Genomic DNA, 22,112 nt, shown 5'->3' with positions numbered 1-22,112 from the left:
TTTCATAACCAAGACTGATAGGGCATCAGCTTGATCCACAACTGCCTGTGGCTATTTTATATCCAAGTCAAATACACCGTCAGCAAATTATTTACTTTTAGCATCACAAAATGGCACTGCTCGGCACTTACTAAGACCACCAGATGAGTTCTGCTCTCTAGACACTACATCCACCACGGGAGTGCTTGCTTTTTCCATTTACAAAATAGGTTAAAAACTAACAACTGCTGCTTTTACACATGTAACAACTGAGCCAGGGGTTTAATTGTAACTGAATTTCTTCATTATTAGTCTTAGCACTTTTTCTTATCAATGTCTTGCTAATGAAGAACTCATCTTTCCATTAAATTCATCTCCAGGAACTCTCATGTGAAGCCTACCCTCCACCCCAGCAAGCCTTGCCAATACACAATGTTCTTTATAAATTCTTTAGCCTCGTTATCAGCTGCATCCTGGTTCCCAGTTAGGTTAACTGCATTTCTTTGACTTTATACGTGCTTTTGTGCATGTAGGTGTAACCAAAGAGTAACCCAGCCAGCCAAATCATTTCTTGCTTTGTCAGGTAAATGCTTTCTCGGAAAGAAAATAGAAAAAATTGCTAAAAACTTCTGATAGAAAATATTGCAGTGATTTCCCCCCACCCTCCCCTCCTCTTTAACAACGCTGCTTGGCAGTACACTATATTCCCCCCAGAAAGGATAGGAAGATTGATTAATGGCACTGTTGTGTAGCTGCTACAGCTTAAGGACACAGACAAGACTTGACTTTAGAGCATGTGGCGCGCAGCTGGAAGACATCACATTAAGTTCTTGGCACACAAACCCTCTTCAGGCCCAAAATAAAGGCAGAAATTACCAACATGATGTATGTTCGGCAGTTGGTCCAATTTAATATGCATTGAACTGAGAGAGTTTTGAAACTCTGGCCTGTTCCTCTGGCCTGTTCCAAGAGCTATAATCCCCTTCCCTGTGCTCCTCCTCAGCTCCAAAGAACATCCCCTGATCTAATGGAGGTGGTGAACAGGGCAGGGGCTCCCCAGAGCTGTGGGCTCAGCTTCAGGCCACCCCACACCCCTCAAGCTTGCAGCCCCTGCTGCAGGCCGCCAGTCCTCCACCCCCACAGTACACAAGCTCCCCGCTCCCTACAGGGGGAGCGGCAGAGGCCTCCCCATACCTGCTAGCCCTTCCCGCTGGGCAGCCCCACGGTGGTTCTATCACTACGGAAACACAGAGCTCTCCCCACCGCTGCTGTGACCCGCATTCTGGAAGCGGCCAGCCCCACACGACCCCATAGCAGCCACCTTCCCAGGAGAGCAACCCCACACATCTCACACCCTGCACCCAGCCCCACTCCCCTTTGCCCTCTTGCAACCCTCCCCCCTTCTCCCTCCCAAACCAATCAGCAAAAGAAACAGGCCAAGACAATTTTTTCCTCCCCTAATAGCAAAATATATTTCAACTGCTGTAATAGATTATAAACAGCTCTTCTGCATGACAGAACATGGTACAGGTTGCATACATGGAATCACTGGTGCTGTGGCCAGCACACAGTGGCTGTGCTGTCCTCTGCTTGCACGCCTCTTTCCTTGCCACTGCAGCAGATCAAGACCCAGCAATAGCTTCTCTGCCCTGGAAGGGGGAGCTGGCCCAGCTACAAGCACCAGAAGAGACGAGGCTGAGCTCAGCTGGCTGAGGCACTGCGCAGAGCTGGTCCTGCAGGAGCTTGCTCACAGGTCACGCTTACGTTGGACTTCCGTGCTTCTAGCCCATCTACGTTCAGAAGGTGGGAGTTCAACAGTTCACTTGTCCGTTAGCCGGTGGACTGATTCATGTCAATGACACCATTTCATACTAAAAATGACATTACGATCTCCCCCCTCCCCCACCACAGCAGGTAGCATGTGCCTTATTCAGGCAGCTGTCACAGGATAGCATACAGTTAACTGCTCAACTACAGGAATACTTCGCTTTGGAAGGCAGGAAACGAAATATCCCAAAAGAATGTACGAGGCATGAAGACTGCACAGATTGTCTTCTTGAGAACAAGCCATTTTCTGCATGAGAACTGGGACCCATTTTGGACACATTTCACCAAATTAATACTGATTCTTGTGATGTTACTGAGCAATGAACTGCAGCTGTACTGGCTGCCATTCCGAAGCTGGAAGCTTCTCACCTCAGGACTTACGGAGTTACCATGGAAGCAAGCTTCACAATTCTTGTGTTGGAAAGAAACACAGGGAACAGTATATACCATTACTGGGCATTTGAAAACGGCAGGTTGTGAACCTTAGCATTCACTTTGACCAGAACACAGCACTGCCAGCTCTGGTACTCGCAGCCTAAGAGGAGTTCTCAAAACAAGCATGGTATAACAGACTAATTAAACAAGTAATGTGTAAAGGACTTCATATTTCCCCTCCAGTACTCTCAGAAAAATGGAAGGAAGCCTATAATCAGAAGCAATTAAAAACCCCATGAAAATGAAAATAATTCCCTGACAGTACAATTGCCAGATGCCTTGATCTACAAGGCTGAAAGCCTCAAACTGTCAAAGAACTAAGACAAGTTCCAACAGCTAGGCACCCTTTTTTGGTTGCCTTTTGCTTGCCAGGTGCTCAAGCCTTCAGGCTTCAAACACTAAGGACACTGACACAGTAAATGCTGATATTTTTCGTTAGGGATATGACAGTGCCAGCTAAAAGGGAAACACTACAAGTTGGCACAAAGTGCCGTGATTATCTCCTTTTGAGAACACTGAGATAGTAGCAAGACCTGACACAGGCATCAAGAAGAAAAGTCAAGTCTCAAATCCATCGCACCCTATCTGAGTGCAATTACAGCTGTACAGAAGTGTTTCAAGCACCACAACTCAAAAGTACCGGACTGAATTTCATCCTATATTAAGGAAGCGACAGAGCTGTTTGGCCAAAGGGTTTGTTTGGTTTTGTTAGCTTTTTTTTTTTTAAAAGGAAGCTTGAGTTGAGTGACTGCTTAATTGCTCCAGCACTACCCATTCCTACCACAAAGGATAAGGTAAAAGAGATTTAGGATTATTCAAACTGAACAAGAGGAAAGTAATCCATTTAATTTCCCAGATTTTATATACTAATACTGCCCCATTTGATTAGATACATGAACTCCTTCCTTTGAAATCAATTCAGCTGTTTCAACAAACAAGTTCTGGTACGAGGTATTTTTAGAGGAGAGCCACATATGCACATGCTGTGTTTGGCAAAGTTGACCTGACAATGTCCTTTCTGATAAGTGAGATTTCCTCTTACAGGAGACTGAAGGCCTGGACAAATTTAAGTATCATCTAGCTCTCATGAAGTTGCCTTTTTTCCCCCCTCCTCAAGTTAATAAAAATAGAAGCCCAAAGGACAGTCTTAAGTGGATTGGGAGACAAGTCCATCAGTCTCAATACTGCTGGTATCCAATACCTAGGCTGTAGGTCAGTAAGGAGAAGCTGTTACTAAAAAGTGCCAGTTAGGAACATTTGAGTAATTAACAAATTCCTGTGACAAAGGTTGAAAGTAATTATCAGGTTACCCACCCCCTCCAATAACAGAAGCTGTAATTTCATTAGAACCGGACAGACCCAAATCCTGTATAAGTCCCTTTCTGTGCTTACCATCTGATGTAAGGGAACTGAAGGGGCTCTGCCCAATAGGCAGGGTAACTGCTGTTATAAATAGATACCGAAACACCACATTCACCTAATGCTTCTCCCTTTAGCAGCATGTGGGAGGATGTCCTACCTCTTCAGAAGAGGGAAGGTAGTATCTAGAAAACTGACCTTCACCTGAAAACCTCCCTGAGGAGAGCAGACAGGCAGATGAAAAGCAGCTCTGACTCCAGCTGGGTGAACCCTTACTCCCCACTGCAGTGTTAGAAGCTGCTACAGTACACGTTGGCAAGAGGCACCACAACTTCCTGGTGTTGAACTTGACATAGCCCTTTCAAATGAGAATGCACTACGTACCTGTAAAGTCAGTCACATTTTCTTACAGGTCAGTCATAGTATTTCAAATCTTTCTCACTACAGAAAGCCTTAACTGGTATACCTTAAAGCACCTGCCAAATTAAAGAAAGAGCTCTTTTACAAGGAAATTGTGTTAAAAGAATTAGTTATCTGGGAGGAACAGAAAGGGAAAGCTACAAGAAAAACTACTCCTTGACTCACAAGGGCCTTCCAAGAAAAAAAAAAACAAACACTGTAAAGTCAGCTGGGAACTTAATACAGAGAAAACCTAAATTTTCCATGTAAAAAGACAAAAACTGTACCCACTGTGCCCTGCTTCTGAACATAGAAAGATCTAAGTCTCCAATGCAGCCACAAGTAAATTGACAATGCCCTCTTCCTCTGCCCACTTGAAATCTCCAGGCAGCCAACGTACATAGAATGCAGTTCAAAGCCATCCAGGAATACTTTGGCTATTTTCACAGCAAGGAGGCAAATATTCAGTTGCTCTGCCTCTTGTCCGTGTCATAGCAACGGACAAGATCACAAAGAATAGAAGTTCTGTAGACATCCCATTACCAAAAATGAGAAAAAATGCAAAGGGATGGCTAAGGAAGATGGACGGAAGCCAAAAATGAGCTACTAGCAAATCTGACTAGTCTATCTGTTTTCCAGAAGAGCAGCAACTTGGGGGACCCCTGGATGAGTAGGATTCCAGTAGATTCCACACCTTCAGCTCAATATTTCACTGGCATGGAAATGGCTCAAAGAGGGACAGCATGTAATAGATGCTGCCAATGAAGCCTGGTGCAATCCAGTTCAACTGGGTTGCACCAGTAATGTTTTTAAAAATTACAGTTTCTCCCAAATAATCAGGAGGCAAAATTTCTCTTAGAAAAAGTCCATAGTGAGTTAGGTCAATGGTCCAAATACTTGGAGGACGATTCTGATCTTCTGTGATGATGCGGCCCAGAGCATATCAGTTTTACATCTGCATATGACATGACCATGAACGTGGCTTTAAGTAATCCAGGAACGTGGGCTGCAAAACAGAGAGGCAGTATGTTAGTCACAGGCAAACACCACCAACTGTGGCGTGGTCTGCTGAAGTCAAACTTCCCTAACAGGGAAGATCAAGTCACATTTTCATACCCCACAACCCTAATCTTATCCCCACTGAAAGGCACAGAAGTCTAGTTGCAGCCATAACGAGCTGCCTGCCTTCTGCCCTGCCTGTAGTTCTGACACATCAGCTCAGGGCCATCTAGCAGCATATTACCCCATGGAGCCCGCCATGTATGACAGCGATCTCTTAAGTGGGAATCAAACCTAGAATTGAGTTTGCCTGAGCACACCTTTGGCTAAAACTGAACTCGACTAGCACAGCACAAACTTTTATGTAGGAAAAAATCTGATGCCAAGGAAGTGTCAGAGAAAGCGAGTACAACAAAAAACCCTGACCATTTATAGGCAATTGATTCTCATTGCCACCCACGCTCGTCCGGGAAAGGCACAATAAGCTTAGCTTTTGTAGGCCTCCTAGAAAAGTTTCTCCTGACCTCAGTGACCAAGTGCTACAGTTATATTCACACAGCCAGAGTGGCCTAATGTACTTGGAAGTAGTGCCTTATGTCCTTTCAGATGTGGGAAAAACATCCTCAGTTTCAAGAAGTGAAATACTGTCAGCAAAGAGTACTAAGGAAAACGCTTTTGTTAAGAAGAGATTTCTGACATTCTATGGTTTTTAAATAAAGACCTCTTAATAAACTAATAGAGCAGACTGTCAGAAAGGCTTGTGCCATTAGTTCCTGCCCTGTCCCACAGCAATAAGGACAAGCTGCTCACGCGGTCAGTTATCCCACAGGGCAGGGTCAGTCACTCACATTTTCCAGAGGGCAATACTGGCGGGCATACCACTCCTGGCTATACAGGCAGATGATGACACCTTGGCCCAGGAAGAGGGACGTCCACATGATCACATTCCAGATAGGCCCCTTCCGACGGTCATTAAGGATGAAGTTGAAGACCACTAGAAAGAGGTGAAACAAGAAAAGCAGCTGAGCAGCTGAAAATCACTTGGAAACCAGCTGATACCAGTGGATACTCCCCTTCTCCACCACTTCATCCCCAGAACATGGCTGTTCCCTGAGGCTGGTGTAACGCACAAAAATCTGATTATGCACTGCATTAGAGCAAATACTCGGACTTGATTCTGACCTTTAGTTCAAAGAAGTTCACTAGCAAGCTGGCACAGCTGTATACCTCTGCTTGGGGATCAATACTGATTTGTTAAGTACGTGACCAAAGCACACTGGCAGAGGTGGCCTAGAGTTCTAAAGCCCTCTAACTTATTCTAGCTCAAAATCAAAAGAAATGCAAGAGCCCTCGCTTGTGTGCTCTTCCTTGCTGCAGTACCAAAATAATACTTGTCTTACACTACAGCTTGAAAGAAGGAAGAATTCTGCATGTCAGCAGGTTGGAAGTCAACTAAGGCTTTGCAAAAAAGGAAGCAGTGCTACTAAATACGTATGGTGTGATACGAACAGTAGTATGCGTCATACATAGTCTCTCTTCCTCCCCACCCACATCTTGTTTGTCGAAGTCCCAAGTTTAACTGCACAAAACCTTTTACAAGCTTTGGACCCCACAATTGCAGACTCTTGGACAAGAAACAGTTCTATACATCAGTGATGCCACAGCCCGTTCACATACTCTCTCCTGGGAACTTACTTCCAAAGCACATAAACAGGCAAAAGAGAACTGGATAGAAGAAGCCGAAGCAGATGCTCAGAACATACTCATGCACAGCAGCCGATACCGTGAAGACAGACAGCATAGCTGCTGCTCTGAACTTCTTACCAAAGAACTGGAAGACAGAAGAATACCAAGTGTTACAATCTGTTCTGCTGTGGTTTTAGTTCGGTTGTTTCAATTTATTTTTTAATTTTTAACAGCCTTAGCCAAAGGGGCCTTCTCTTGCAGAGTGACATATACAAAGTGCTAAATTCTTTAGAGAACACCTTGGATTTTAGATGCTTTTTTCTTAAGGCATTTCCTGCATGAGTTCTCAGGTTAAGCCCATGCACAACTCATCAAAAGCTCAACAAAATAGAACATGAGTTCAGACTGCCGAGTCAATCGCAACATTCCAAATAGAGACTAAGCTTCAGATCCACGTTTTGTGCACCCAACAGAATTGGAAGTGAGCAACAGATACTCTAAGTAGTACAGTGGCTACCCAAAACCAGCAGAGGCAAGCCAGTCGCGTGCTTCTCAATGGACAATGATGGGGCATCTGGAAAAATGCACTGTCTTGTTACTCACCCAAAGGAAGTCCCTGTATGCATAGTAATAGAGCCAGTCATGTACTACCACGTTCCAGGTTCGGTAGTAGTTTGCATAGGATGTGGAGTTCCACCAGTCCTGAAAGCACAGTTGAAAGAGTATTAAATTTAATTCAGCACAACCCATTCTACAAGTCTATTCTAGAATATCAAGAAGAAACATTGATTGGAATAATACCGAGGCAATATAACGATTTGCACCATGAAATAATACATTCCATTGGACTTTGAACATTTTCCTCTGTTTATCAAGATTTGGTTTTGTCTAAATCTGCAGTGGCTGAAATGATGAAAGAAAAAATGCTAACAGAGCTATTAGGTATGCCTGGTGGGTGGTTCTGTTCATGCAAAGGGAAAATGTATCGCCCCACAAATCATTCAGACTTCCAAGTAAAAATACAAACTGTTCTCAAGTACAGCAACAAATTTGAGCCCTAACGGAATAAAACAAGCAAAATCCTGTAGTTGCTTCATTAAGAAAAAGCTTCTGTTTTCCTTCTCTTTCCTTTCCATGACGAAAGCATCTGGTTTAGAAGCTTTATAACGCATGCTTTATAAATTGTAATTCCTGTTTCTTACCTTGTAGAACATCCTATCTGCAAAGCGCATCATCTCAGCAAATGCATTAAGCCAACAGTGAAGGAAGGCAAAGAAGACCAGGAAAAGAATAAGTACACCTAGAAGCAAGACAGAGTGAGATTGATTTTGTAGTGTTCTCACTCAGCTACACGTTGGAACATGTAACGCAGTCAAAATTGTTCTGATAGGCACTGACACATGAGCTTTATGCCACCCACACAAAAAAAAGTAAAACCATATCAGTTTCTTATTTCAGAGGGCAAGAGGGCCTAGAATCTGGCTTTGAAGACTTAATTCAAAAACCAAGCTTATTTTGTACTCTCAATTCTGAAGTTTAACACTGAAGTTTCCCCACAAGACCTCCTTTGTGCATCTTTGCCCGTTGTGAATATAGCTTGCATCAAGCAGCTCCCCGCCCTTCTGTCTCTCCCATAAAGATAGTTACTTATGGATCCAGGTCTTACCTGGCAGAATGGAGTTGAAGATGCAGAGGACCAGCCCTCGTAAATTAAAGGTTTCTTGGCTACTATTGCGAAACTGAGGAATGCAGAGTCTCACAAAGATGTAGTAGGCATAGAAAAGTGAACCAAGCACCTGAAACAGAAGAGCGATTTTAAGAGAAATGCACAATTAAGACATTACCACTTCACAGCTCTAGAAGAGACGAACACAGGAACAGCAGCTGCCAGCACAAGTCAAAGTATAATTTTACTATGCTACTAATGAGCTTCTGTAAGGATCTAGTCAAAAAGTGAAACAGCAGCCATTTCTGGAATGCGTTCACAGCCAGGAAGGAAAAAATAATCAGCTTTTCTACTAGTCTTTGCCACTACAGAAGTTGCAAGTTCCTACTTGTCCTATCAACTCAGAAATCATGACACAAAAGACTCATGTCAATGCCAAAGTAAGTGGGCAAAGTGCTTTGTGATCTAGGTCCAGGACAAGTCTAGAAATAATTGAAAAATATATGCTGTAATTATATCTAGTATTAAAACTTACTCTTATACCAAAGGAGATAGTAAGAGCCAAACCACCTCAGCCCTTCCCCGGCTTACAAATCCCTGCTCTGAAAGTTGAAGTCAAAATGCCACTGCTTTAAACACTCCTGTAAACCTGGTGTGTGCTTTGTCATTCTTTTGTGAGAGAGTGAGCAGCCGAAGGCCTATGATTCTTTGTTTAAGAAAAAACAGGAATGCATTGTGTTAAAATAAAAATTTCAGTCACACAAAGCCATTTCTTAGAAACAAATCCACAAGAAGCTACTGAAGCTCGCAGCCCAGACAGGTTCTCCTTTGACATTGAAGTGAAAATCAGGTCAGACTTGAGCTCAAATAAGCACTGAACTCCAGGCCTCTTATTTCAAAATTGGTTTGAATATCTGTAGACCAGTTGCTGTACCAGTGCATTACAATGCAGTGTCAGTGTGAAGAAAGAGTGACAGAGCATGGATATTGCTCCCCCTACGCACAGCTTTGTTTGTATAGAATGGAGTCTGCTTGCTCAAGAAAATAATTCTAGAGGCTTTTTTCAGCAAGGATTATTTATTTCTGACATAACTATTAGTTCAAGAATACCGTTATCTTTTTTTTTTAATCACTAAAAAGTATTCTTTTCCAGTAAGCCCACAACACATTGAAGCAACTTAGTGCCAAGGGGATAAGTGTTTAGCAACACAGTTTAAATGACCTCTGAAAATCCGTTCTTCAGAAAGCTGTATTACTCACCTGTGCAAACTTGGTAGCTACGTAGCCCCATCTTACCATGGGATTCCTAGGAAAAAGGACACAGTGTCACATCTAAATAGGACTTAAGAGCAGCAAAATCCTCCTTTCAATTACACGTTTTACTGATCTATTCTCTGAAAAAGATTTCTTAGAATTCAAGGTTCTTAATCTCTTGACATTCAACAAGAGACGCCTGGACCAAATTGCTGGTTCCTCACCTTCAACCACAGCAGGACAACTACAGCAATCCCATAAGTGGGAAAGTATCTTGAGGGCAGTATTACGCAATTACACAGGAGGTGGTGATCTGCCCGATAGTCACAAAACTGGTGACCTGACACTATCAAAGTTCAACACAAAGTACAGAAAAGTCGGTGAGTTCCCAGTTTCAAAGGCTTCGCCCTACCTCCTCAAACTCAGAGGTAGGGCTTTGTATGAACACCGCATGAAGCAATGCACAAACCTGCTGCAGGAACTGCATACAACAATATTCAGTAACAAGTTCATTTGTTTCACATCCTGTGCACTTCCCAAAGAAAAACTAGAACTGTCAAATTAAAAAATATTATTAGTGTAGTTTCCATAACCACATCCTGTCTTTTCCAGGTTACAGATTTAACCACATCTTTAGAAAAGATCTAATTGATTAACTTAACAGATCACATCCAGGGGTCCTTAATATTGGCTTCAGTTCTTAGACTACTTTAACATTCTACTAGTGTTGCTCACGTTACCTGGGATAGTTGTCTCTATAGATGAGGGTGGGAGCAAAGAGGAAGTACAGGTATTGAGAAATTCGGGGAATAGGTACTGAGCCTAGAAGAACGGGAGAGGAGAAAAGAAAACTCTTCAATCTTTTTGCTTACCAAAGGTTTCATTTCCCCAGTGCCCTCTCCCAACATACAGCTCTCATCACCTCAAAAAAGACCAGACTAGATCTAAGGGTAAGGGATTCCCAGGGGATAGAGCAAACTAGACATATCAGAAGGAATTATCCTTGTGAAGCACAGCTAACAGGTCAGGGTGTCTAACAGGCAGTACAGTGCTAACACCCGGATATCACGTTTCCTCTTCTCCTAAGGAAGAAGGAACTGTAAGGCCCGTATCAAAACAAGGGTTCGTGTTCAGCTGTAGCAAACGTCACCAAGAGAGGTTTTTGGATGTTCTTCTGGAATTGCTGTTGTTTCACTAGAGCACTGAACTGGGGGTGTGCAGGCACCCTCTACATACTGATCCTAGAAGCAGAAATAAAAGAGTCCTGAAGCAAGACAAACCTGAATGGTCTGGCTTATTGCCTAATACCAAATGAAAAGGTTCAGACTGAAGTTATGATGCAGAAGACCATCCTAGAGCATCATCACCTCCCCATCCAGGGTGATCTACTCAAATCTCACCTCTCTCCAACTCATGACACCAGCTCAGAGCAATGGAGGGTAAGCAAGAGCTGGTTATACACAGTTGTCAGCAAAAAGCAGGGCAAGTTACTCACTAGACTTCTCCTTTACAGATGACAGGACTCGAGGTACATTTTCACGGACAAAGGAATGAGCCTTCATAACCAGACGAATCTGTAATATTAAGAGAACATCACCTTAATACTCACCAACTTCCCAACAAAAATTGCATCCAGCATCTTAGGGCAACACCTTTAGCATCTTGGCTCCTCTCCAATTTACTCCTACCAGGAAAGAGCTGCTTCCTCTACCCACAAGCCTGTTTAACTGTCAGGAATTTAAAACACTGCAATGAAAAACAAGCTATAGCAATCATGACTCAGAAGAGTCAAAACACACCTCATTTATACTCATAGGACTGCAGTATATGGTGTATGCAGGGATTCCAAATCAGACCAGTAAGCCACTAGCCAACTAACCAAAAACTTTGGCTAGTAAAAGGGATGCAAAAAACCCTATCCCTTTCAATAGGCCAGTACATTTCAAAGTCCTGAAACTGTGCTGTTAAAAACGTCCTACAGCAACAATGACTAGGCTAAAATACAGTGGTACCACCTATAGATCTGCAGCTGCCATGCAGGGTTTTTTTTGTTTGTTTCTTTTTAAAGTTCAGGATCAAAAGGAAGGCTTGTCCAAATTTAATTCTTCAGGCCTACACACTGATCTCTGACCATCCTTGGATTAACCTGTTTAAGCAGTCCTCCACAAACTCTCATATCCCTCCCACCACTCTAGAAAAAGAAGATTCCACTTCCAATAAAGTTCTACAAGACAAAGAAAGAGGAATCACTTGCTGACTATGTACCTTTATTTAAAAGAGGAGTGTTACAGCTTCCTGGTGAGCTACAGCACAAGTCCCTATGGTTGTTTTTAGGCATTTAGCATCCACAAGACAACTAGAAATAAATACAATTTCAGCCTTGAAGCATTCAGAAAAAAAAAAACAACCTGCAAAATCCTAGAGTAAAATAAAAAAGTGGTTTCCAAATCAAAACAAAGTTTGCTATCAGTAGTTTTTCCTCATTAGACCTGTCACAAGTAAGTGTTTAAGTCAAAGATTAACTCCCATCCACAGCCCTGGCTTAATTTAATGAATGAAAGAAACACCTAACCCCATCGGAAAAAGGTCCCTTTTTATTTTGAGAAGAAGCTTCAGTAGAGCCACAGGTAGTAGATAGGCACCTACCTGTTCCAGTATTACAATAAAACGGGAAGCCGGAGGCAGGGCGTATGATACAGCAACATAGGTCGGCCCAAGCCCAAGCCCGACTGTTTGGAAGAGCGTGAACAACATCCCATAGAAGAGAGAGCGGATTACACGATGGGAGGAGCTGCAGTAACCTTGGGCCCAGTGGAAGAAAAGGCCGTATGGAATGACAACCGTCGCACAGAACATGCACAGCCAAGTACAGAAGACAACCGGGAACTTTCCAAAAACGAAAACCAAGAGATCAAATCCGAGGACCAGCCTGAAAGGCACAAGGGAAGAGACAATATTCAGAGTCCATTGTTTCATTAGGAAATACTTCCACTTCACTAAGTGGTGAAAGGTCAGATCGTCATTACTTGATGACCTTCACAAAAGGTCAGAACACCGTTATTTGAGAGACTAGGTAGAAGTGACCGTGACAGTTTTCAGCTCAGAAACAGGGCTGTCTGTTGTAGGTGTAAGTGACCACCCACCAGCACAGCAGACGATAAAGGCTAAAGGACTCGTGCCATCAATGCTGTCAGGAACAGCTTACCTTCAAATCCCACAGGGCTTAAGTTCAGCTTTAAGATGAGAATGTGCTTTGAGAGTATGTTCAAGCTCATCCCTGCTAATAAAAAGCACGTGACTGAATGATGCGCTGCTGAATCAGGATCCAAAAGAGCTTCTGGGGAACACTCATAGGACGGCACTAATCCATGAAGAATCAGTTCTTCTCAGGAGTTTAACATCTAGAGAGGCTCCCCCCACACATGCCACCATAGGCACCTAGCACTCAAACCTAATTTAATTCTGTTTTGTGAGAACTGTACACATTCCACATTGATTCATTTTTAGAAGTCACACAAAAGGCTTGCAGTCATTGGGTGGTCAACGTGAATATATTCAAGCAATGCACACTGAGTAATTTATTTCATTAATCAAACTTAAACATAAGGCCCAGATGTTCAGTTGTACAGCCCGAAGTCACCAGAGCTTACTCTTACACATAAGTAGCTGTTCTAAACCCAGCTCAGAGGAATGGGTAATGCAGAGTACACCAACGCAATTAATTTGTTCTTATCCATTAGGCTCATTGCAAAGTGGATCTAAATTATCAGATCTAGATCAATTTATTTTTTTTTTTAATTTTTAAGTATTCACAGATAATACAAGAGGAAATGACCTTAAGTTGTGTCAGGGGAGGTTTAGGTTGGATATTAGGAAAAATTTATTTACTAAAGGGTTGTGAAGTATTGTCACAACTACATCCCTGGGCAGCCTGAGTCACCATCTCTAGAGGTCTCCAAAACCTGTAAATGTAGTGCTTAGTGACATGGTTTAATGGTGGACTTGGCAGTGCTAGGCTAACAGTTGGATCAGATGATCTGAGGTCTTTTCCAACCTAAATGATTCTATGATTCTAACCCAGTCCTTCAGCTGATTTTAGAGGTAACTGCCAACTTTCCCCCCAAATCCATACCGCTGTTAAGTGAGGATCAGCTAAATGATGTTCAATAGTGTATGAGCCTGCTCTTATACCTAGACAAGCAAGACAACAATTATAATCAAGACATAGCTCTGGCTTTATACACTGAAGACCAGATAATCAGCAAGATCAACATGTAATCCTACTTGTGTACATGAGATACTGCTTGCCAAAAAGATACTATTTAAAGCAACAAGCAAGCTTGAGGAAAGCAGTCTTTCACAATCCTGTTTCGAACTGGCTACCTTCAAAGAACAGTCTTAACAGAGGCTGTGCAAATATCCTTGAGATTCTTCCACAGGATAAACGAAGTTCTATTTTTAAGCACAAGTACAGCATTCCAGGACTATCATTTCTAAACAGAGAAAGGACTGCTAACATATTTAAAGTATTTTCTTCAAAAACACTGTCCTCCAATCAATGCAAGCAGCTGAAGGCTGCTGTTTCACTACTAGTATTGAAACAAAGCACTTGTCCGTAAGATTTTTCCAATGGCTAGGTAATTTTATTTGAAGCTTCCATATCCCCTCAACAGGGATTGCAGCATATTTGAAGTACACCAAGCTGAACACCCCCTTCTAATAAGATCAAGGATGGATTCCTTCCAGCTGCATTCTGCAGTTTGTGTGTAGCTCTGGTTCTTTGGGAGCAAGCACTTCCCAGCCCCGGCCCTCGTCTTTCCAAAGCACTCTTACCTTCCTTCATCAATGAAGTCTACTAAAAGCGTGCTGAGGATGAAGACAATGAGAAGAGCGATGAACATGTGGTAGATCGTCCTGATGTGACTCACTTCAAACAGCTCACTAAGGAAGAGATTCAAATGCTATCATGCCATCCACATAGCAGATCACACCTCCAGTATGTTGCTTTCAAAGCACTTCATAGTACGATAACATGAGATCACCATTCCAATTCAAGAGACTGCAGTTAACACCATTTAAAAGCCAGTCTGCATGTCAGACACTTCTTTCCTTTATCCTCAAAGGATAATTAGCCATTATCTCAATGGTTCTGAGGGATTGTATATTTACATTAGGGGAAGCCTGCAAGCTGTAGGCTGGATGTTTCAGAAAGAAATGGAGAAGTTTAGGTGGATTAGTCCAAGGGGGATTGAATGCTGGGAAAAGCGGAGTGGGGGGAAATGGAGTACCTCTCCTCTAAGCAAGGGCTAGCTTGTTTGTTATCAAGGGTATTTTCAGTCAGTCAATTTAATGGGAAGGGTGAAGCTGAACTACTCACTCCAAGAGGGACCTCCTCGCAGTAAATATCTTCCCATGTTCTGGCGGGGCTCTCAAGGACCTGCAAACAAGGAGAACGTTCAAGAAAAAAGCAAATAAGGATTTCAGGAAGCAACCTTATTACAGGACAAGCCTAGAACTGACTTACTTGGCTTTATGTAGCTCCTTCTCAGAGCAGGAAGCTGGGAAGAAGGAGGTTGAAGATGAGGAGTCCAGGAATGCTGATTTTGCCACCAAACTGTTCACAAACTCTGTGAAGTGACTGTCCACTTCCTTCATGAAAACCGGCTTCAATTGCTGACAGAGTGAAAATAGAGCAAGTTATTTAAGTCTCTGGGTATATGTCATAAGTGACTTACATTTCTTTTTATCCCAGAGCAGGACAGAAAAAGGCATCAAGAAAATATTCCTGTACCATTGCCCTACAGTTGGAGCCAACTTGGACAAGATCAGGGGCTTATCCAGGCCTGTTCACACACCTCAGGCCACAGGACTTTGAATGATGTTTGTCTTCCCTATGAGATGCAACACGGGAACAAAGCAAACATACTGACCTTCATGTGTGTCTGGAGAGGCAGGTATTTCACATTTTATGGCGCTAAGGAAGTTGAGCTAAACTTAATTCATGATACCCACAAAACGTTTCTCATTTTTAACCAGTTACATCCCTACCACACAAAAACAAGTGCAAACAAGATTTACATTTTAGCCAATCTAGTGCTACTGGGGAGAAAAGTGACTTCATGCTTGTGGGTAAGCAATCAACATTGACTTTTTCATGCCTTAATTCAGGAATGATCTCAGATATGAACAAAGGAAGAAATATTGCCTTCGCTCTTCTACTGCTATTCAAATAAAAACTCCTCTGTACCACTGAAACTACAGAACACTCCAAGACTTCCCTAAAGCAACAAAACAGGGCCACACTGCTAAGCATTAAGACTGGTGCTATGAGAGAGAAAAATAGTAGGTAAAAAGACTGAAGTTAAAGAATTAATGGGAACAAACATCCCAGCATAATCTGCTATGTTCCCAGGAAGCTTTATGTTAGTTATTTTTTCTAATACAGCCAGTTAGGACCAAGTTGTACTGTTTTCAGCATATTCGTGTCCTCCCAACACCTCCTCAAGTTATCAGAAAACTTGGGAAGCACCTATGTTTGCTAGAGCTCTTCATTTCTAAGGGTTCATAAAAAAATGCACAAGCATCTTCCTTATCTACCACTTCCTTGGAAAAATACACTGGAAGAGCACAAATAGGTGATAACTGGCTGTGAATGAGACACAGGCCACCCTGATCAAAGACTGCTTACTTCACCTGATAAAAAGTTTCTTTCAAGAAAGGAAAAGATTATTATTGGGAGGTTTAAGTAAGTTATCCAGACTAGGACTAGAATTCATCTTCAAATGACAAACTATGCAGCGTTAAGATTATAGCCTTGTTTTCATATCACTTTTGTCTTGTCTAAAGACTAGCGGGTATGATTCATTCCCCTATTTTCCAGCCTACAAAATATCTCAATGTGCTCTCTTTAGCCTCACAGCATGAACTTTCAAAGACCTGATCTCCCACACCCCAGGCAGAGTTTTTAAAACAAGATGCGTTTAAAAGAAACTGAATGATAAAATATTTAAAAGTACTTATTTCTGCAGAAAATGTTACACTGAAGTCAGGATAGCTCTTCACTACAGTACAAATTCTCTTGCTCTTCATTTGCAAAGAGAAACCCTAGATTTGCACAGTAGCTTAAATGTTATTCTTATAACTAGAAAAACTAATTCCCTCAAGGGGGAGAAAAAGAGAAACATGTTCGCTTGTATTTCAGTGACAGCTTGGGCAACCACAAGATCCTAAGACTGTTAGCACCTCAGAAGCCAGATAGTTATCTTCAGCACAGGAGATAAGCAAGTTACAAGAAAGCTCATAGGACTACTAGCCTAATTGTATACAATGGTTGGTTTTTGTTTGTTTTTAAATGCAAGTGTTTATTAGCAGCACTTGTCTGACCATCCTTTTGCATTGGACTTTCAGTTTGCCTTCAGATTCAAGGCCCAAGTCTTTCTACGCGGTAACTAAATATGATTTCATCTAGCCTACCCACTGATCATCAGCTCTAAAAACACATTTCTCTAAATGCCTTCAGAATTCCTTACCAGCGTTTACTCTGTAATCTTTAAGGCTGAAAAGTAACAAAAATCTATTTTCAAGGAGGGAAAGAAAGAGCCTGGAAGTTGTGCACACAAATGATGCTCCCTCAGAACAGCATTTGTGATGCTTGAACTCATTTGTCAGTTGATGTTTATGTTTCAGTGCTTAACAATTATGCTAAAAAAAGCTGAAGCAGCATTATTTTTGCTAAGAAGGAACTGGCACAAAGACTAATAAAACAAGGAAGTAGGCACCAAAAGCTCATCTAAAAAGCCCGCTTCAGTCACAGAGCTTTTGGGCCAACAAAACCTGTTAACAGATGCTGTATTCATACAAAATGCTGTTGTCTAATGCAACGACAGCCAAACAGCCAAGCTTAACTCTTGCAGTAAATACAAAATAATCTGAAATGAGACCACAAAACCAGAAGACCCTGAAGTCAAGCCACGCCAGAACTCTACATTCTTCCTGTTTCACAGCGGTCAGATTCAGAGAGATCTCTTGAAACAGAAGCTGCAGTAGGAGAAGGAGCAGATTAATATTTAACTTAATAAAAATATTTGTGCCCTATTTGGCAGCTGCCAACATAGAATAAACAAACTTCACCAGCACTTAATGAAACAGCTCTTCGGAGCTGGCTACTCTTACATACTGCTTTCTGGGAGGCAGAAGAGGCTTCTCTTGCAGAGAAAGTGATTTATTCCTTTAAAAAGAATAGGAAGAGTTAGTTGAGTACTTTGGAACTACAGCCTGTAACAGAAGACACTGCTGCTCCCTGTCACGGCGTGCTTTTATACCATGCACGCACATATGCCTACCAAAAAAAAACCACAATACAAATTCCTACTCCTCTTGAAGTGCACAAATTTCCATGCCAAAATAAAAGCACTATTCATTCCTACCAAAACCTGTCTTTTTATTTTAAGTTCTCCCCCGTCCTTTTTTTTTTTTTTTAAGCCTAATTGCCTCTCAGCAAGAGTTTAAGAAAAATTATTTCCTTAAATTACCTCTTCCCTCTCAGCTAGCACTCTATTGAGATTGCCTCCTCTTAACACAACCCTCCAGGGCCAACATCAACATATGCATTTGCTTGGACTGGGAAAACAGGATACAAGTTCTCATTAAATAAAATACAATACATCTGGAGCACAGACCCTACAGTAAACGTAATTCTGTACAACAAAGCCACACAATATATCATGCTATATTGGCTTCTATTACAACTACAAATCAAAGGGCAGTCTGTTTGAGAAATTGCCAGAATAACTGTTAGTGCTCAACAAGCCAGGTGACTCAGTCACCAAAGAAGTGAAACAGCAGAGGAGAAGACACACTTCCCACCAGCTTATGCAATGACAGGGTGCGTGCACGCAGCTGGTCTTGTAGTGTCTCCTAACTCAGGACACTTCAACAAGAGTTTCCTAAATTGCACTTGAAGTTTTAGACAAGTAATTGGGCAGATCCACTCACCTGTAACCGTCAAGTTCCAATTAAAAGATTCTGCTCGTTACAAGAACAAGGACAAGAAGGGGGACAAGCATAAAAAATGCTATGCGATAAATAACAGAAGCTGGCCAGCAATAGGCCACAAGTCAGAGAAAGTTGAGCCAAATAACCCTGTACCTTACTGCTGAAGAGAAAATTACAAGAGTTTCCCCTTCATCTTAGTCCTAACAGGTTTAGTTATTTCAGTTACTAAAACATCACAACATTAAGTCCTGATCAAGTGACAGACACCATTCTCAACTCAGTTCAGGATTAACAGAGGACTAGATCCTCCAACTGGACTGCAAGATACAATGAAGGCATCCTAATTGAAATAACACCTACCAGCCACAATTCCCATTTAAATCAGTGCAAGCTGTCAGTGACCAGCACTTTTCAAGCAAGCATCTGTCTAGGCCTCAGATACCTGCCACCTAAAGGATAAACCGGAATCCAAGCTTCTGTTGTGTAAACCACTGGACAACAGGAGCAGGCACTCCAGGAATGCTGCAACAGGTGCAAATTTCTAGTTAGCCTTGTAGCTAAGTTTGTAGCTTTGAGGCACCTTAAATTTGCAAGTTGCTAAACTCAACATTTAAAACCTGAACTCCCCGTGTTTCAGGAGCAACTTGAATAAATTAGAAGTGCCACTGACCCTGCTGGTTTTCTTTGACTCTTATTGTGGATAAGAAATCACCTTGACTACAGGCTAGTATGTCTCAAACCTGGTGGCCAGAAAACATTTAGAAAGAAAAGACTTTCCTGACAAAAGAAATCCAAGATCAAGCTGTTTGCTTGCATCCAGCTAGTACCCCCTGAAACCTGGAGTTTACAAAGCTCCGTCTGCTTAACAGTCTTTTAAAGCTTGCTTGTGCAAGCATCTGTTGCAAACGGTGATTTGCAAGAGCTGTGTTTGTCTGCAGAGAAAAGATGCGAGGCAGATATGAGGCTTGCTCTATCATGCCCTCAGTAAGAATCACTTGGAGAACACAACACATGAAATAAAATTCAGGGCTGACTATCCCTCTCATGGGCTGAATTTTAGGAGCTTCAGCACAAACAGTACACCTTTAGTGGAACCCACTGACATACACTATAGTTACCTGTTGTAAATTACCACCGATAGAGAGAGAGAAGAGACTTTAAAGCAATAAAGTCTCAAAGGCTTAGTTTTTCTGTCCTACAAGTATTCACTCCTTGATATCTGTATAAGGCTGAAGCAATTAGATGACTTCATCTTTACCATGGAATTCTCTGCAATAAAATGAAGAAAGAGTGCAGGACAATTTGCCCTGAAGGACAAGCCTGCTGCGAAACAATGGTTAGCTAAGAGGGTGCAGTTCATTGTTAGCTAACTTCAGTTAATTTGCCTATAAATCACCTTAGCATAAGCTAAGACAATGGCAACTCACACAGACGTAGATGATGTTAGAAATAAACAATACTATTTCTGAAAACATTGCTCACTGAGAAAAGAAAAAGTGGGACCAAGGCTCAGTAAGGCCATCTCCACAGCCAGGGCACCAGAAGCTGTGGGACACAGGCTAGGTGCTGTACATGCCTTTATTCAGTGGGTAGCAGGTCACAGAGCATTTTAAACACTAAGTTTGCAAGCTGTCAAAAGGGAACAGGCTAGCTGACAAACACGCTGTTGTCAGAAGTTAGTAGTGAGGGAAGTTCAATTTTATTGCATGCTTCCAAGTTCAATCTTATCACTGGACTCTAACCTACTGGGGGGTCAAGACAGAATTGCGTTTGATAACACTGCCTCTTGTGCTAAGTCAGGAGACAGAAGGAAAAGAGAAAGAGGGCTGCGTAGAAGTCACTGTGCTCAAGTTATGACTGAGTAGAGATTTGTGTTCCAGGACTAGCCAGTCTCCAAAGGAGACAATCTGGGTCAATTATCCCGCTCCTCCCCACAAGGAAGTATTAGAGTGTATTTACCTCAGCTTCTGCTATTAGCTGCATTTTCCTTGTTATCACATGGTCAACATCAACCCGGCCTAAGGAAGGAAAGCAAATATTTAGCAGTTGCATCTTCAGCAATGTGACCGCATATGAAAATACAGGAAGAACAGCATGCAGTAGCTTATCCATTGATTTTTCATTAGTGCTCTTGATTTTTAGTAAGGTCCCAGTAAGTTCAAAACAAAACTGCAGGAAATTCACAAGCATGAACAAGTATTTTAAACAGCCGTTTAGGATCACAGCATTATAAAGCAGGCAACAACTGATAACATGCTGGATTTTTGAAAGCTTTGCAACTCCACAAATCTTCCCAGGGTCCCTAAACATATTCAACCTTGAAACAGCAGTTAGAACAACCATTGGAAGGTCACATCCAAGCATGCTGATCTTTTGTCAGAGTTTTATCTCAGGCACAGTGAACTAGACATAAGATTAGGTTGTCTGGAGGTCTCTACACTGCCAATAGACAAGGCAGTCAAATTACAGCTGCCTGTAAAATAAAGAAACCAGCTCTGAAGACAGGCTGAATGACAAGTTGGAAGGTAATCCTGCATTCAAACCTGGCTACTCCCCCCGCATCATCCCCTAGGAGAAGGGCAGGCATCAGTCTGACTGTATTCGTCAACGTATTTCATCGCTTAGCCAAACGGGTCTCACCATGCCATAGCATTATGGTCATTAACAATACCTTTGTCTTAAATATTAAGCCTCAAATATTGCCTTTCTTTCGCATATAAAACTATATGCATCTGATACTTCTGTTACATCAGGAGGAACACCATTCACAAACCAGACATTTCAGAGCAAATGAGTTTTAAGACAAGGTTTGTCTGCAGCAGTTGCAGAGAACGGGCAAGCCAGCTGGCATTTCCCTCCCATAATTAACTTTGATCTTCTGTTTTGTAATTCTTACAAGAGTCTTACATATGAAGGAAAAGCAAGATTAAACCAGCAACATCCACCCTCCCCCCTAAAATACTAGTTAGGGTGAAAAGATGCCAACAGCCCTTGCCTTGTGCATATCCTCTGGCAATTATAGCTACAACCATACGGCTAACATTACAACTTTTGTGTTCAGTTTCTAATGCAGCAGCATTATCACACTTGCAGTGCTCTGTGCTGCTAACATATTCACGTCAGTTTGATGGCTCGTAATGCCACCCTTGTACGTGCACATCCCATCCATACAGAGCGTACAGTGTGCTTTAAATAGAAGCAAGGGCTTCTGCAAAGCACTCATCTGAAGGTGCTTCTGCAAGCAGACAATTGTAAAAATGTTTAAACACTCCAGAGAGAACTACAGTTCCAATGTAGTAGAAGAGTGAAGTGAAACTTTACCTTCAGTGAAGCTATGCTCATTTGTCAGCATTCAGTTGACATCCCTGCCACTCCGTATCAAGCAGGCAAAACAGTTTTTGCCTGTAGAAATCGATACACAGGCTGCAGACCGAAGAACGGACTGGTGATAAGTCTATTACTTATCAGCCTTGTAACACAAACAACGCATTTACTAAACACCATGATTTTTTTT

The 22,112-nt window shown here is 42.1% G+C and overlaps 1 protein-coding gene across 9 annotated transcripts in view; it reads right to left on the bottom strand.

Annotated features, from left to right (window-relative positions):
• Window positions 1-2,917: 2,917 nt before the first annotated feature.
• The window catches only part of SOAT1 (sterol O-acyltransferase 1), a 69,213-nt gene continuing 50,018 nt past the window's right edge, over window positions 2,918-22,112 (bottom strand). For 7 of the 9 annotated variants that reach the window (XM_080603504.1, XM_080603505.1, XM_080603503.1 and 4 more), the window contains exons 3-16: window positions 20,558-20,616; window positions 15,129-15,277; window positions 14,982-15,041; window positions 14,438-14,545; window positions 12,251-12,533; window positions 11,100-11,178; window positions 10,345-10,426; window positions 9,611-9,656; window positions 8,351-8,480; window positions 7,887-7,984; window positions 7,288-7,386; window positions 6,694-6,829; window positions 5,847-5,992; window positions 2,918-5,005 (exon numbers count right to left, since the gene is read on the bottom strand). In XM_080603504.1, the coding sequence (XP_080459630.1) occupies window positions 4,949-5,005; window positions 5,847-5,992; window positions 6,694-6,829; window positions 7,288-7,386; window positions 7,887-7,984; window positions 8,351-8,480; window positions 9,611-9,656; window positions 10,345-10,426; window positions 11,100-11,178; window positions 12,251-12,533; window positions 14,438-14,545; window positions 14,982-15,041; window positions 15,129-15,277; window positions 20,558-20,616 (1,532 nt within the window). In that variant the 3' untranslated portion in view covers window positions 2,918-4,948. The remainder of the gene's footprint in view (window positions 5,006-5,846; window positions 5,993-6,693; window positions 6,830-7,287; window positions 7,387-7,886; window positions 7,985-8,350; window positions 8,481-9,610; window positions 9,657-10,344; window positions 10,427-11,099; window positions 11,179-12,250; window positions 12,534-14,437; window positions 14,546-14,981; window positions 15,042-15,128; window positions 15,278-20,557; window positions 20,617-22,112) is intronic. The other 2 variants (XM_080603509.1, XM_080603501.1) reach the window with 1 other exon arrangement.

This window comes from Anser brachyrhynchus (genome assembly GCF_964034855.1).
Source record: "Anser brachyrhynchus genome assembly, chromosome: 8".
Classification (NCBI taxonomy): Eukaryota; Metazoa; Chordata; class Aves; order Anseriformes; family Anatidae; genus Anser; species Anser brachyrhynchus.
The sequence above is the reverse complement of the archived record's forward strand: the minus strand, read 5'-3'. Positions and strand labels throughout refer to the sequence as shown.